This window comes from Microtus ochrogaster, linkage group LG10, assembly GCF_000317375.1.
Source record: "Microtus ochrogaster isolate Prairie Vole_2 linkage group LG10, MicOch1.0, whole genome shotgun sequence".
NCBI classification, from domain to species: domain Eukaryota; kingdom Metazoa; phylum Chordata; class Mammalia; order Rodentia; family Cricetidae; genus Microtus; species Microtus ochrogaster.
Window position 1 is genome coordinate 3,560,356 of NC_022035.1, and position 16,740 is coordinate 3,577,095.

The 16,740-nt window shown below is 39.2% G+C and overlaps 1 protein-coding gene across 1 annotated transcript in view; it reads left to right on the forward strand.

Annotated features, from left to right (window-relative positions):
- Sdhaf3 (succinate dehydrogenase complex assembly factor 3) overlaps nucleotides 1-12,297 on the forward strand; it is a 44,300-nt gene extending 32,003 nt beyond the window's left edge. Inside the window, exon 2 of the mRNA XM_005363707.3 lies at nucleotides 11,730-12,297. Coding sequence (XP_005363764.1) covers nucleotides 11,730-11,933 — 204 coding nt within the window. The 3' untranslated portion in view covers nucleotides 11,934-12,297. The remainder of the gene's footprint in view (nucleotides 1-11,729) is intronic.
- Nucleotides 12,298-16,740: the final 4,443 nt, after the last annotated feature.

Here is a 16,740-nt window from a genome sequence, read left to right on the forward strand (position 1 = left end):
CTCCCTCCTTCCCTCCCTCTTTCCCATCATCTCCCTCCTTCCCATCATCCCTCCTTTCCCTTCCGCCCTCCTCCCTTCTTCCTTTTTTATTCTATTTTCCTTTCTTTCCTCTCTCCCAGGGCCTGGTACATTCTAGGTGATCTGTACCCTCACCTGAATGTTTCCTGAGGAAAAGACCCAATGATTAGTCTGTGAGACTCCACCTCACATTTGGTCTAACTCAGAGGAAGGAATAATTAAAACAGTGAATTCCTTTTGCTTAGGTTTTATTAGGGAACTACGAATTGTGCTAAGTATATGGGAGGCCAGGCATCGTGGCCTTGAGGCAAGGAGATCTCTGTGAGTTTGAGGCCAGCCTTGTCTACATAGTGAGACCCTGTCTAAAGAAAAAAAGGATTTGAACAAATATTTTCACATATAATATAGGATGCAAATGGATATGTATATGTGTAATAAAATGAAAAAATTGAGTATAATTATGTACTGCATGCTGACATTTTAATTGAGAACTATAAGCGTGACAGTGGTCCAATAAGATTATGTTACTTAGTGATATAGATCCCTTAGTGTGTGTGAATATATCTGTGGTCTTTGCACAACATCCAAATCACCTAAGTGTTCCTGTCACTAAGAGTAGGGCTTATATTCAATATGGCTTTTATTTTCCCTTATTGAAGGTGGAAAGATTTGCTAAATCTTAAGCCTTAGGTTAAGCTGATCTTATCCCCTCTCTGACACTCTTTCTCTCTTTCCTCTTTGACCACCACATCTCTCCTATGCGACACTGTGTTCAGGTCTGCAGACATTCTAAGGACAGGCAGTAAGGTGGGATCTATCTAAACTTCCAAGTATGATGCTAATTCCTGTACTAGACAGAGGCTTTCAGTGTTTGGAAGCCTGAAAAAATCCCACTGTATTTTAAAATACAATTTCAAAAATGTATTTTAAAATGTAAACCTCTTGGCAATTTGAAAATATTTTATCTTGTGATGTGTAAATTATTATTCTTTTAAATATCTGTCCATAATTGATTTGAAAAAGAAGCATATGATCAAAGCAGTTTAATTGCTCCCTAAGAGTATTTTATATTTTACCGAAGGAACTTTCTTTTTAATTGTAAAGGGGACAGTGTGTAGACCACTCACTGCAAGGGCAGATATTGGAAGCTTGTTTCCTGGCATGTTGCTTTAGAGAATGTTAATAATTGTATGACTACTTAGACTAATGGTATCAACACTGCAGATCAGACTGTGTGAAGGAGAGGAACTTCTTATGGACCCTGTGTTCTCCAGCACTCCGCCTCTCGCCTGCCCTTGTCTTTACAGGACCTTGAACGTGAGGAGTAGGAAGGGTGTGAGCTTGTGAGTCCTGATGGCGCTCTTGTTGGTGTGCAGTCCAGCCTGTTCCGTCAGTGCGTTGTTATTGGAGGAATGAGTGTGAGACTGTGGTTCTCATTTCAGTTCTTTAAAGCTGCGGTCTGCTTCAATCAGTTAGGCCATGTTAGACAAGGAGTCCATCTCAATGCCCAAACCGAGCACTTCCCCTCAGAACAGGATCATGTTCTCATTGCTTTATTTAAAACATGAGAGACCTGGACAGAACAATCAAGAGAGAAAAGTACAACCAAATCAGAGTGGGAGAAGGAACATTATTTTGATTTATCGATTACCTGATTTTTAAAAAAAAAATTACAGTGACTTTATTGGTAATAGCTTGAAACAAGTTAAGCATTCAGTGCCAATATGTGAGTATAATAACATACCTTCATACACTACTTGATAATAAAAATAACTATTGATGCATACAACAATATGGATGAAATAAAATTATTTTGCTTAGTGAAATAAGCTTTACAAATGACAGTATATATTGTGCGGTTCTAACTATAAAGTTCTTTGACTGTAAGAAAAAACATTCAACACCTACCAAATAACTATTAGAGCTAATCAACAAATTCAGCCAAGTCATAGAATACAAAATGAACATATAAAAATTAGACATTTCTGTGCACTAATAGGTATTTGAAATTGATCCCATTTACAGCAGCAGCAAAGAGTGAAGATAAACTAAGAATATGAAAAAAATCAAGCTGAAAGAAATTGAAAGAAAAATAAACAGAAAGGTTCATGGACTGGAAAAATTAATATAGTTAAAATATCTTCATTACCCAAAGCTACATACTAATTCCTATAAAAACTCCAGTGATGGGGCTGAAGATGTGGCTAAACGGTTAGGAGCGCTGTGTGCTCTTGTAGAGGACCAGGCTCAGTTGCATCGCTGAATTGTGGCTCACAACCATTTGTAACTCTAGTTTTAAGAGGTCTGATACCTTCTTCTGTCCTCTGACAGTGCTAGGCACACATGAAGTACACATACAGGCAAAGTATTTCTATATAAATAAATCTAAACAAATATGAAAACTATAAATGACTTTCTTTTTTTATTGAGAAAAAAAAGTTTCTGCCTCCTCCCAGCCTCCTATTTCCCTCCCCCACCTCCCACCCTTCTCCCCCTCCCCCTACTTCTCTCCCCCTCCCTCTCCAGTCCAAAGAGCAGTCATGGTTCCCTGCCCTGTGGAAAGTCCAAGGTCCGCCCCCCTCCGTCCATGTCTAGGAAGGTGAGCATCCAAAGTGGCTAGGTTCCCACAAAGCCAGAACATGAAGTAGGATCAAAACCCAGTGCCATTGTCCTTGGCTTCTCATCAGCCCTCATTGTCCACCATGTTCAGAGAGTCCAGTTTTATCCCATGCTTTTTCAGTCACAGTCCAGCTGGCCTTGGTGAGCTTCCAATAGATCAGCCCCACTGTCTCAGTGGGTGGGTGTACCCCTCGTGGCCCTGACTTCCTTGCTCATGTTCTCCCTCCTTCTGCTCCTCATTGGGACCTTGGGAGCTCAGTCCAGTGCTCCAGTGTGGGTCTCTGTCTCTATCTCCATCCATCACCAGATGAAGGTTCTATGGTGATATGCAAGATATTCGTCAGTATTGCTATAGGATAGGGTCAATAAATGACTTTCTTTACAGATAGAGAAATACAATCATAAACTCATGGAATCACAAATGTCCTGAGTAGTCAAAACCAATTCTGAGAGTGAGCAAAGCCAGACACAACACAGTTTCAGATTTCAAATTACATTATAAAGATACAGTAATCAAAATAGTGTGATACTGCATAAAGACAGAGCAGAGTCCAGAAGGAAACCCCGTGTGTCTGTCAGAGGCAGTAAGAATGCCCAGTGGAGAGAGGGCAGTCTTCCGCAGCAGGTGTTGACAAACAAAGGAGATCTACAGAGGAAAGGATGAAACGGGAATCTTACACCATCCAAAAGTTACCAACTCGGAATTGGTTAAAGACTTGTCAGCTAGACCGGGCACTGCAGTAGACCGGATAGTGTAAGACCTCTAGAAGTAGAGGTAGTGAGAACGTTCGGCTATAACACTAAAAATCCCGACTATGAATCTGAAACTGGGCAAGTGGGACAATATAAAACCAAAAGCTTCCTTCTGAACAGCGAAGAAAATAGTCATAAAATGGTAAGACTACCTAAGGAATTGAAGGAAACCATTCCTCTCATGAAGGATTTATGTTCAAAGTGTGTAAGGAGGCCCTACAAATCAGTAACTAAACGCCAAATAACCCAATTTAAAAAATAGAGCAAACTCTTGGTAGACATTTCTGTAATATGCAGTGACAGAGGAGAGAAAAGAGGCTCAACATCAGGATCGCTAAGGAAATGGGAGCCCAGCTACAGTGAAATCTCATGGTATACCTGTAAGGACAGGATTTATTAGCAAGACACAGAAAATAGTGGTGAGGATGTGAAGCAATTAGAATATTTATTTGCACATGAAATATTCCGAAGGCAAAGTATAGCGACTGTGACAAATGGTGTAGTGGTGCCCCAAAGTAATAGCAAAATCCTGTGCTATCCAGAAATCTCAGCTATGGACATTTATTCAGAGTTGATAGTAAACTCTTGAAGATATTGACACTTCTGTGTCCACTGCAGACTATTCAGAATGCCTGAGGTGTGGTAGCATTCTTCAGGTGAAGAGGTACGAAGATGTTTAGACTCTCACGGTATTTAGCCTCCCAAAGAAGGATCTGCTATCAGTAGCAACAGAGATGACCCTGGAGGAAGTGTGCTAGCTGAGAAAGACTAGGCACAGGTGACGTACTGCCCGAGCCTTTATACAGGTGTCTAAAACAGTCAGACTTCTAAGGCTGGGACCTAGAGTGCAGTTGTTGGAATGGGGGTAAGGTGAAAGAATGTGGCTATGTGCTGGAGATCTGAGGCTCATTGTGCCTATAGTTAAAACTATAGGGTACAGTAAGTGCTTGAGTCTCATGTACTGCACACACACAATAAGAAAAAAAAACCCGTACGTCCTGTAGTCTAGCAGGTAAGAGTACTTTTGTGGCCAAAGCCAAAGGCCCAGTTCAACAGAGTGGTGTGTGCTATAAACAGCAGCCCGGACCGTAACCACTCAGCCGCCTCTCTAACCCGCCTTTTGTTTTTTGGGACTGCATCTGATGTAGGCCGAGTAGCCTCAAACTTTCATCCTGCCTCCATCTCCCAAATGCAGGGACTACAGGCATGTGCTACCACACACTCAGCCAAGGAATTGGATTCTTTGGTTTTTGATTTCCCATAGTTCTGAATGTTCTTAAGTTTGTATCAGAGGTTGACACTGGATCCTTGTTCTTTGGGCCCCTACTTTCCAAATGCTGGGAATACAGTTTTTGTGCCACTAGTCTAGCTTCAGGTTCTGTTATGAGGACTCCTACCTCCCTTTAAGCACTTTATATCACCTAAATATATTACCCCAAACAAAGCAAAACTAAATTAACCAGCAACCTGGGTTTGATTCTTGGATCCCATGTGGCGGGAATGAGAGACCTGACCCCACAAAGTTGTCCTCTGATTCCGTACACACCATCACATACACACCACACACTAACAATAACAGAATACAGAAAAATATTCTTACAAGGGTTTGAACTTTAACATACAGCGAAATAGAAAAAAATACAAAAGCCTTCCAAGTAAACCTTGAAATTTATAGTTATATTAGTTATTGCTAATAATTTTTAAAAGTAAAATTGCTCATGGATTCTCATTGCCTCTGGTGGAATTAACTTTTATACTAAGCAATGGTTTAAATCTGTGTCACTATTTTCTCTTAAAGGCATTCAGCTGACTTTTCAGTAATTGCCTAGGATCCTTGTTAGTTTTAAAAAATATGTTACCTTTATTGAGCTCTTGAAATTTTTATGAAATGTATTTTGATCACATTTACTTCCCACTTCATCCTCCTAACTTCATGCCCCTGCATTGTTTTAACTAGCCCACCAAGTCCAATTTATATTGCTCACCTCCTCCTTTATGCGGGCCATCCATTCCAGCTCAGTCTGTCTACAAGGGCCATATCCTTAAAGAAAACTCTTCCTGCTTTTGAAGGAAGTGGATTTTATTAAAGGTCTTCTCTGTATCCCTTGAGATGATCATGTGGCTTTTGTTCATTTTTGATTTCTTACATTTGTCTATTTGAATGTGTTGAAGCAATTTTAAGTCTCTGAGATAAAACCAATTTGATAACTGTGAATGATCTTTTTGATATGTACTTATATTTGGTTTGCAAGTATATTGTTGAGAATGTTTGTATCTATGTTCATCTAGGATCTATAGTTTTCAGTTGTTTTGTATTATATGTATGTGTGTTTATCTGGTTTTGATATTAAAGTAGTACTGGCTTAATAGAAGGGGTTTGGGAGTGTTCCTTCTATTTTAGAGTAATTTAAGAAGTGTTGATTACAGATCTCTTAAAGTCTGGTAGACTTCTACTGTAAATTCTTCTGGAGCTCAGCTGCTATTTTGTTTGTTTGTGTTTGTTTTTGTTTTCAGTTGGAAGAATGTGTTTATTTATTTTTCTTCTATGTCCCAGATCTGTTTTAAGTTACCGATCTTATTATTTTTGTTATGCTATCTGATTGTATTGTATTTAATTACAGATTAAAACTTGAAATCAGTAGCAAAAGAAACAGATGAAAATGTTCAAGCTGATGGAGATTAAAAAACATACTAGTGAATGGAGATGGAATGTACTATTGAAGAAATTAAGACAGAAATAAAAATTTCTTGGAACTAAATGAAAATATAACATAAGCAAACCTCCGGGGTAGGAAAGCAGTTCAAAAAACAAAACTCTTTAATAAGTGTCTGTATTTAAAAGTCAGGAAGCACAGATAGATAACTTAGTGATGAACCTCAAGAGTTTTGAAAAGCAAGGAAATAAAAGCAACCCAAAAACAGGAAGACAGAAGAAATAATGAAACTCATGCCAGAACTGAATGAGTTGGAAACAAACTAATGGCTTCTGTGATAGGGAGAATTAGTCTTCCTCAGAGAGGCATCCCTCATTGGTTATCCAGTACCAAGTTGTCAGTTCTTATCTCAGCTACTTTTCTATCGCTGTGAACAAAGCACCACACGCAAGGCAACTTTGGAAATGAAGAATTTAATGTGCAGCTCTGGTTTCAGAGGTCAGTAGAGTCCATGACGATTATGTTGGGGAGTATGGAAGCAGGCTGAAAGGCATGGCACTGGAGCAGTATCTGAGAACGTGTATGTTGAGACATCAGGGAGGAAGGGAGGGAGAGGGAGTGTGTGTCTTAGTTAGGGGTTTCTATTGCTGTGAAGAGACACCATGACCATGGCAAATTTTATAAGGAGAACATTTAATTGGGGTGGTTCGCTTACAGTTGCAGAGGTTCAGTTCGTTATCATCATGGCAGGAAGCATGGCGGCATGCAGGCAGACATGGTGCTGGCAAAATAACTGAAAGTTTTACATCTTGCAGGCAACAGGAAGTGGTCCCAGTGTCACACTGAGAACCTTGAGCAAATGAGACCTCAAAGTCCACTTTCACAGTGACACAAGTTTTTTTTTTTTTTTCCAACAAGGTCATACCTATTCTAACAAAGCCACACCTCCCTGTAGAGATGCTCCCTTCCCTTCTGGGCCCATTCTTTTTCAAATCATCACAGAGGGAGGGAGGGAGGGAGGGGGAGAGCATGCTTGCTTGCTAACTGGAGAGAAAGAGAGAGAGAGAGAGAGAGAGAGAGAGAGAGAGAGAGAGAGAGAGAGAGAGCGCATGCTTGCTTGCTTGCTTGCTGACTGGGGTAGTTTCAGGAATACACCTCTTCCAACAAGGCCACACCTCTGAAGCCTTCCCACATAGTTCTACCAACAGGGGATTAAGTATTTAAATATACTTGCCTATGGGGCCATTCTCATTCAAACTACTACAATCTTGAAATCACATACATACAAGCAAAACTACATGGACTCAGCAGGAAACTGTGTGTGTGTTTGTGCGTGTGTGTGTGTATATATATATATATAAAATGGGGTCTCACACACACACACACACACACACACACACACACATATATACACATATATTTGTTTGAACTTGAATGAATTCTGTGACACAGTTTTTTAAGGTTATTCCCAGAACTATTATTGATAGCCTTATCCTGGTACTATCAGATGTCTGAGAATTTCATATAACTGCTGTTTATAAAAAGAAATTGATTCTTTTGAAATATTCCAGGGCCAATCTAGAAGCTCTTAAAGTTTGAGGCCAAAAAGGACTGGCTGTAGGTCTTGTTAGAAGTTATCAAATATCAAAAGGTTTAAGACACTTGAGAAAATATGATCACATGTTACTGTGAAATCATTTACTAACACTCATTTAAGAGGAGGCACAATGGAAAGACTCAAAAGATGAGTGCACAAAGTCACATTAACTCATGGATGCCCTGAGAAACCTTGAACATAAGCCAGTATTTTTATATCAATGCTCAGTGTTTAAAAACTTGGAAATAATTCCCTTCAACTCCTCACCACATTTGGAGTATCCTGTGCATACTTAAAATTTATATTTATATTCTATGAATCTTTTTCTAAAGATTACAATTTTCTTATGTATGTTTAATTTTATACTTTCTTAAACAATAAGCAGTTTTTGCTTTAGAACAAAATTACATTTTAAAAAATAATTGATATTATAATTACATCATCCCACCTTCTCTTTCCTACCTTCAAAACCTCCTCCATGCCCCCTTTGCTCACTTTCAAGTTTATGACTTCTTTTTTTCATTAATTATTGTTACATATTGTATAAACATATGTTTCTAAATATATAAATACAATCTGCTAAGTCTGTATAATGTTATTTGTGTGTATGTTTTCAGGGATGATCATTTGGTATTGGATAACCAATTAGTGTGTTCTTCCTGAGAAAAACTATTTCTTCTGCTCTCAGCATTTCTAAGTTGTCCCTGGTTCTTTATGTAGGGTTGAAGCCTCTTGGGTTTTCCCCGATCCAGGTTAGCATGGCTATTTTTGTCCTTGTTGAGCTCATGCTAAGCAGCCGTGTTGATGAGACTTTTGGGTGTAGCTTCTGACATTGCTAGGAGATACAATCCCACAGCAAGCTCTCTAATCTTCTCTGCCTTTTACCATCTTTCCACCCCATTTTCTGGAACATTCCTTGAGCCTTAGTTGTAGGAGTTATTTCATAGTAGTGACACCACCACCCTGCATCCTGATTAGCTGTGGTTTTCTGTAGTGGTCTCCATCTTTTGCAAAGAGAAGTTTTCCTGATGAAGGGGTGAGAACTACACCTATCTGTGGGTATAAGGACAATTATTTAGACTGTAGTTAGGTATTATGTTGGCTTAGTAAAGTGGTGATTGTAGGTTTTCTTCCAAGATCCATGACCTTACTTACCCTGGGTCATTTCCTAGGTCTCTAGTACCAGTTGAGTGGGTCTGAAGTCCAATGAGAGAGCTGCTCGTTACCACCAACATATGCATGCCACCACTGTCCCCATAGGGTTATTGTGTCAGATAATCCTTGTTGTACTTCATAGGCATCATAGCTCAGTAGAACTGTTGGCTGCTTCCCTAATTGGGAACTGTAAGTACTCAGGAGCCTTTCAGGAACTGTCTGGCTCAGGGGCCTCTGCACCCCTATGTCTGCAGTGCATGATGCCTTCAGCAAATAGGGGGATTTCTTTCTTCAATAAAGTTTTTATGATATAAATCTTTCACTTGCTTGATAAGAGTTATCACAAGGTATTTTATATTATTTGAGGCTGTTGTGAAAGGTGTTGTTTCCCTGATTTCTTTCTCAGCCCATTTGTCATTTGAATATAGGAGGAATACTAATTTTTGTGCATTAATTTTGTATCGAGCTACTTTGCTGAAGGTGTTGAGAAGCTGTAGAGTTTCCCAGTGTTTGTTTGTATCACTTATGTTCACTATTGTATCGTCTGCAAGTAAAGATACTGTGACTTCTTCCTTCCCATTTGTATCCCCTCGATGTCCTTCAAGTGCCTTATTGCCTCAGCTAAGACTTCAAGTACTATATTGAATAGGTATGAAGAGACTGGACAACCTTGGCTTCACAGGGGTTTTACAGAAATGACAGCAACTTTTTAGAAGCTCTGGAAGTCTCCAAAGCTCTGGAAGTTGGGTTTCCTCCACTGGAATCCTTGTGATTCCTGTGGGTGAGCCTAGAGATTTCGCCAGCTGTACTTTCACTGTATAGTTCTGTGGAAGGTAGCAATCTTTTATGATTTTATTGAAAATATTTTCTGGGTCTTTGACTGGGATTCTTCTTCTAGTTTCATTATTTTTAGGTTTGGTCTTTTCACAGTGTCCCAGATTTTCTGGATGTTTTGTGTCAAGAACTTTTTAGATTTAACAGTTTTGACCAATGTATCTATTTCTTCTAATGTATCTTCTGTGCCTGAGATTGTTTTCTTCCATTTCTTGTATTCTGTTGGTAAAGCCTACTTCTGTAGTTCTTGTTCAAATTCTCAAACCTTTCATTTCCATCATTCCCTGTTTGTGTTTTCTTAATTGATTCTGTTGGGGATGGGATCAGGGAGGAAAGGAAGACTGGAGCAGGTTTTCTGCTACAGAGCAGGGATGAGACCTGGGGTATTGGATCCAGAGGAGCAGGAGTTGAGGTGTGTATCCACCCTGGACCTACTTGTTTCCTGGCAAGAGCAGACCTTGGTTGTGTTAGCAGGTGGTACCTACTGCAGTTGGGGACTGGGCCAAAGCAACAAGTAGGGGTATGGAGGGTAGAAGGGAAGGTCTGTGGTATCAACAGGAGATAAGATGGGGTGCAGTGAAGGCTGCCACAGGTGCTCTGCTGCAGAACTGGGGTGAGACTCGGGGATTGGGCCTAGGGGGAACAGAGAGAGTCATTTGTCATTCTGGATCTCCGTTACCTCACTCTAATGTGATCCTTTCTAATTCCATCCGTTTACCTGAAAAGTTCATGATTTAATTTTTACAGCGGAATATTATTCTTTAGTGTACATGAAGCACATCTTCATTATCCTTAAGTTTCATAGCTGTTGTCAAAAGGGTGACAGTAAGCATTGCTGAGCACATGGCTGTAGAGTAGGATGTCGAGTTCTTCAGGCATTTGCCCAGGAGTGGTAGAGCTGGGTCATATGGTAAATTTACTTTCTTCTCCATACTGATTTCCAGAGTGACTGTACTAGTTTCATTCCCAGCGACAATGAACGAGGGATCCCTTTACCCACAACCTCACCAGTGTTTATTCTCGGTTGGTTTGTTGATCTTAGATCCTGATAGCGTGAGATGGAATCGCAAGGTTGTTTTAGTTGCTTTTGCCTAATTGGTAAAGATGAAAAACTCTTTTTGAGGTATTTCTTGGCCAGTTTTATGTCTTCTATTGGGAACTCCGTTCAGACCCCTAACCCATTTTTCAATTTACTTTTATTGAACATTTTTTTTTTCATACAATATATTCTGATCACTGTTTTCCCTCTCTCATCTCCTCCCAGATCCTTCCAACCTCTCCATCCTTTCCACTCCGTGGCTTCTTTTTATCTCTTTAGAAAACAGGCAATAACAAAACAAATCAGATTAAAACAAAACAAACAAAAAGCATGAGGAACACATACACCAAACCCATAAAAAACACAAACCATAGTATATAAGCAAAGACCAGTAAGGTTAAAAAATTTATGCCTAAACAAGCATCATGAGACTAAAAATACCATTGAGTTCCTTTTGTGGTGCCTATCTACTTCTGGACACGAGGCCTTCCCCAACGATGTGTCTACCCAGTGAGACTCTGTTGAAGAAACTAATTTTCCCTTTGTTGAGTGATTGTCAGTTGGAGATAGCTTCTGGGCTAGGGATAGGAGCTATGTCTATTTCTCCTGTCAGCACTGGGATTCATCTTAGATCTAGAATTGGCCCTAGAATCTTGCATGGACTGTGCTTGTAGTTTTAGCTGTCCTGGAACTTGCTCTGTAGACCAGGCTGGCCTCAAACTCATAGAGATCCGCCTGCCTCTGCCTTCCAAGTGCTGGGATTAAAGGCGTGTGCTACCAGGTGGCACTGGATGTTTCTACAGCAGACTTCTGCTATTAGTTTGCAGATTACTGACTCTCCTAAATGTGTGTAAAACCTTTAGAGTGCTGAAAATAAGATATATTTGAAATTATGTCTGAAGACTAAAACCATGACTTTGTATCTTTTTAATCAATTGCAGTAAATGTAGTGCTGGAGCCCAACTGGTGACCTAGGAACTGGAAACTTGAGTACTCCATGACCCTGTGAGCCGCAGTGTTTCTACTCTCTAACTTCTCCTTTTTCTGTCTCTTTTACTAGGCCTATGCAGCGGTGTTACAGCAACAAGCTAAGGACAGCAGACATAGTTCAACAGGAATAGCTTGTTTCGGCACCTCTCTCCCAGAAGAAAAACTCAATGACTTTCGTGATGAGCAGATTGGACAGTTGCAAGAGCTGATGCAGGAGGCTACTAAACCCAATCGGCAGTTTAGTATCACTGAGTCAACGAAACCTAAATTGTGATACATAAATCTTAATGAAGCATGTTAAATTTATAACCTTATACCTCGCCTCTCATTGGCTCTTTAAGACATATCACTGCCGCTTTAGTGGAATAGTATCTTATTTTTGGACAGTCTGAATGATTCATTGATCAAGATCACAAGGGGTACACTCTGCTGTCACTGGAATAATGTATTTGCTGTGTGGAATGTAATTTTGTGGAATTTAAATTTTGAACTAAAAGGTGTAAAGAAGAACACACTTTGGAATTGTACTGAAAATTTCTCTTTTGTATAGGAATGTTTTAAATTCTGTTCCCATCAAGCATTAGCTCATGGTTTGTTTTTAGTTTCATCAGTTCAATAAATAAATCATGATACCGGTAGATGTGAATTTCAGGAAGTTTATCATTAGATGCATTGTCATTCTGAGCGTCCCACCATGTCTCCTTCAATAGTGCACTCCTGGCTACCACTCAGAACGTCCTCTTTGAGTCACTTAGAATGCAAGTTTGAAGAAGGGCTTTAAGATTCAGTTCTTGAGAATTTCACTTATTGCCCAAAGGGTGGGGAGATGAAAATTACTATGTTGACGTATACATTTAAAAATATAATACCTATCAAGACCTGAGTGTAAGCTGGGCAACTGATTGGATACTGGAGCAATAAATTGGACCAGGGAGCTGTTTCCATTGGTAAAATGTTTTCTGGGAAAGCACAAAGACTCAAGTGCAGATCTCTAGAACCTACATGAAGAGCAGGCATGGGGCTGCATGCTGTGAACCTAGGGATGAGATCCCTGTGGTTCTCCAGACAGCCTGTGGGTTCCGGGATCAGTGAGACCTACTTCCAAAAAGTGGAGATCAATAGAGGAAGAGCCTTCTGTAGATTGTCTACATATGACACCTTCCATAAGGTAGGTTCTATAGATTGTCTACATGTGATACCTTCTGTAAGGTAGGTTCTATAGATTGTCTACATGTGACACCTTCTGTAAGGTAGGTTCTGTAGATTGACTACGTGACCCCTTCTATAAGATACGTTCTATAGATTGACTACGTGACACCTTCCGTAAGGTAGGTTCTATAGATTGACTATGTGACCCCTTCTGTAAGAAAGGTTCTATAGACAAAAAGGGTCTGGGGAGCTGCGGTGTGGTCTAGGTCACCAGGCTCTTAACCCTGTCTGACCCCAGCCTTCCAGGCTGATAACAGGTTGTGTATCCCCTCCTTTGAGGGAACAACCCAGTGTGTTCACCTTCCAGGTTCTCCTAGCTTATCTGTGAGCACAAGGACCACTGTGCCTCCTAGACAGAACTAAACCTTATTTCTAAAATTCAAGTCTGTTTTTCAAATTGTATATATTTCCAATCATATTAAAAATTTATTTTTCTTCCCCTCTCGATAACTGAATGATATTAACATAAACCTAATGTATCAGCTAATCTAATTCACCTTAGATTTTACATTTCCCTAGAGGCTTGCTTATTAGGAATTCTGAAGCACCATGTGGTAGATTGCCAGGTAGCTCTAGGTCTCTTCCATCCTTCTTAACCATTTCTGTCTGTTGTAACTTTGTGGCTTCTCCTACGTTCACCTGAGCTGCCCTTGAAAGTTGATTTGCTCAAAAGAACAAAAGCATGTTTTAGACCCTGAAGCCTGGCGCACTTCCGGGTTTTAAACAGAGATGGGGGATAGTACAAGGGTAGCAATGCAGCCCATGTAAATTTGGATACTCTGAAAGGAAAGCAGTGATGCTGGTTAGCTTTAAGATGACTGATTTGTGGTATAACCATTTAAAACGGCCATGCAGAAATTAGCATATAAGTCTGTAGCTAGTAAAAGAGAAAATGAAATAAGGAAAACAGTAAAGGGTCGAGATCAATAGAAAAATAAGAGTAAATAGACGCTCTGATTTGATAATGGTTGTCTCCATTAAAACTCGTGCTGGAGGCTAATCCTCAGAAGTTGCTGGGAGGAAGAAAGAACTGGCAGTGTGCCTTAGGGAGGGTTTCAAGGGTTATACAGAAGCAGCAGGATGGAGCTCCCATGACTGAATATTCATGACTTTATAAGAAGAGACAGAGGCAGAATACAAGGCATTCTTCACGAAACAACTCAACTGCCTCAGGATTCTGTTAGTAAGGCCAACCATTAGCAGCTATGGCCCCTACACCTCCGACCAGGACTGTGAACTGAAGTAAATCTCTAAAGGTAACCACATTGATAACAGAGAAGGATTGCAGTGATTGAGACAACTCAAGATAGATATCATTGTGTTTGTTAAAGGTAAAGCATACCTTATCTGACTAAAGGCAGTCTTTAAGTGGTAAAGAATGAAGCCGGCTTATGCTGCTACGAGAAATTGTATTTGAAGCATAATATAAAGATTGAATATCACACAAACCAAAAGAAAGCTGAAATTATATGTACAAATACATACACACGTGCATACTCATGTGGATACTTATATATATGTGTGTGTGTGTGTGGCAAAAGTTATGACAAGAACATTGCTAGAAGTTTACTAGGAAGATAATTCAAAGTTTCATTTACATGGTAAGAGAATGATTAAGCAGCCCCATACTTGAGAAAGCTAACAATTCCAAATTATCACATGTCAAAGAAGAAACCAGGAGTGTAACTGGAACTCTCCGACAGTGAAAATGTCCAATAAAATATATGGACTGCAACTAAAAGAGCACTTGGAGTAAACTGATGCACTTCAGTGTGTCGAGCAGGCTCAAAGAAAGGTTGTATACGAGAAGTGTGTATCTTAGCCAGGCAGGATGGCAGACACCTATAATTCCAGTGCTTGGGAAGAGGCAGAGGCAAGAAGATCAAGAGTTCCGGGTCGTTCTCAGCTAGAGGTAAGTTTGAGGCCAGCCTTCGCTACACGAGAGACCCTATCTCAAAAAACTAAAAGGAAATACCTAGCTTAGTAATTTAGAAAAACACAAAACCAGAAGGTAATAAAGATTAAACCAAAAAGTCTAAATTTAAAATATTAATTTTTAAAAACAATCTATAATGGATCATATCCTATGAAAAATCCTAGAAATGTTAACAGAAGGAAAAAGTAACTATACAGGAGCAAAGAAGGATCCAACTATTTCTGCTGATAAGATATTACAAACAACTTAAAAGTAATGCATTTATAGCACCCAGAAGAAATTGACAAACTTTCCAAAAATTAAGCTTACCAAAATGGATAAGCACACACACAGACAAAACCACAAAAGTTCTTACAGCAATCAGAGCTATTTAGTCACAAGTTTACAGTGATTCCAGAGAGAGAAAATGAACAATTAAGTAATTTTGGGAAGAGTGTTGCCAAGTATCAAGAAAAAATCCTACACTGAAATTTCTTCACTGAGCAGAAAGAAAAGAGGACTTCCTGATTGACTTCATCACACATCCAGTGAAGAATGAGGAGGGAAAACTAGCAGCCAATTTCACCTAGGAATATGGATGCAAAAATCCTAATTAAGTATTATCAAGACAAATCCAGCAAATGACAACTCACAACCTGCTCAGGTTTGTGCCAAGAATCCAAAGCTGTTTCCACATTAGAATATAAATGGCTATCACATTCCACATAATCAAAATAAAGGTGAATTAATTATGATCAGCTGAGAGATACAGAAAAAGCATTTGCTAAATGTAAAAAAAAAATGCTCTTAAATTGGATGTGAAGGGCACTTCCGTCCAATTGGAGGATGTCCAGCAAATAGCAACCGTTGTCAGTCACCATCGTGAGATTCAGGGAAAGGTCTGCCATTACTTCCTTTCACGTCAAAATTGGCAATGTCTGATAACATGAGATTTAATGTAGAAAATTCAAGTTACAAATTACTAGAATGAATAAGGTTCTAATATTTGCTAGATGCAAAAATTGCTGTACAAAAGTCAACCGCATTGCTCTAAATGCAGCAAATATGGAAAAGAACTTTTGTCAACAAATAGTAAATACTTAGAAACCAATTTACTAAGAGATATATAAATCTTTGTGGAGGAAATTTTATAAGTTTCTTTAAAGAACTGAGGACTTTGAGGTACTTTGTTTTCAAGATTAAAAGACTGAAAATTGCAAGCATATTAATTTATCTTCAAATGTTGTATACTTTAAAACATTAATTAAAAATTGTAATTTTTCATTCTTAACTGATGTTCTCTTTAAATATTGTATAGAACTGTAAAGTACAAGGAATATCAAAGTCATTTTTTAAAAATAAGATTTTTTTATTGAAAATAGATTTTTTTTGTAAAATATATTTTAATTATGGCTTTCTCTTCCCTAACTCCTCCCAGTTTCTCTTCAACTCCCCTTCTGTCTGAATTCATACCCTCCCCCCTTAGAAAACAAACAGGCATCTTAAGGAATAATAATAAAATCAGATAAAATGAAACCAAACAAACTAGAATAGGACTAAATAAATAACAGAAGCAAAGGAGCCAAAGAGATATCATAAGAAACCCATACAGATGCAGAGACACATAAGAATTCCATTTGCACACATAAGAATCCCACAAGAAAAAAAAACTGGAGACCATAATATGAAAGGAAGGTTAAAAAGATGCCCTGAGATGACATTATGAGACAAAAAGCCTCCAAATATGCCTTTGAGTTAGTTTTGTGTTGGCACAGGACATACCATTGAGAGTGGTTTGTTCCCAAGGAGATCAATTGGAGATGACTTCCAGGTTAGCCATGAGGCATGTAGCCAATTCTCTTTTTAGCTCTAGGCCCTTACCTGGGGCAGACACATGCAGGCCCTGTGCATGCTCTAGGCCCTTACCTGGGGCAGACACATGCAGGCCCTGTGCATG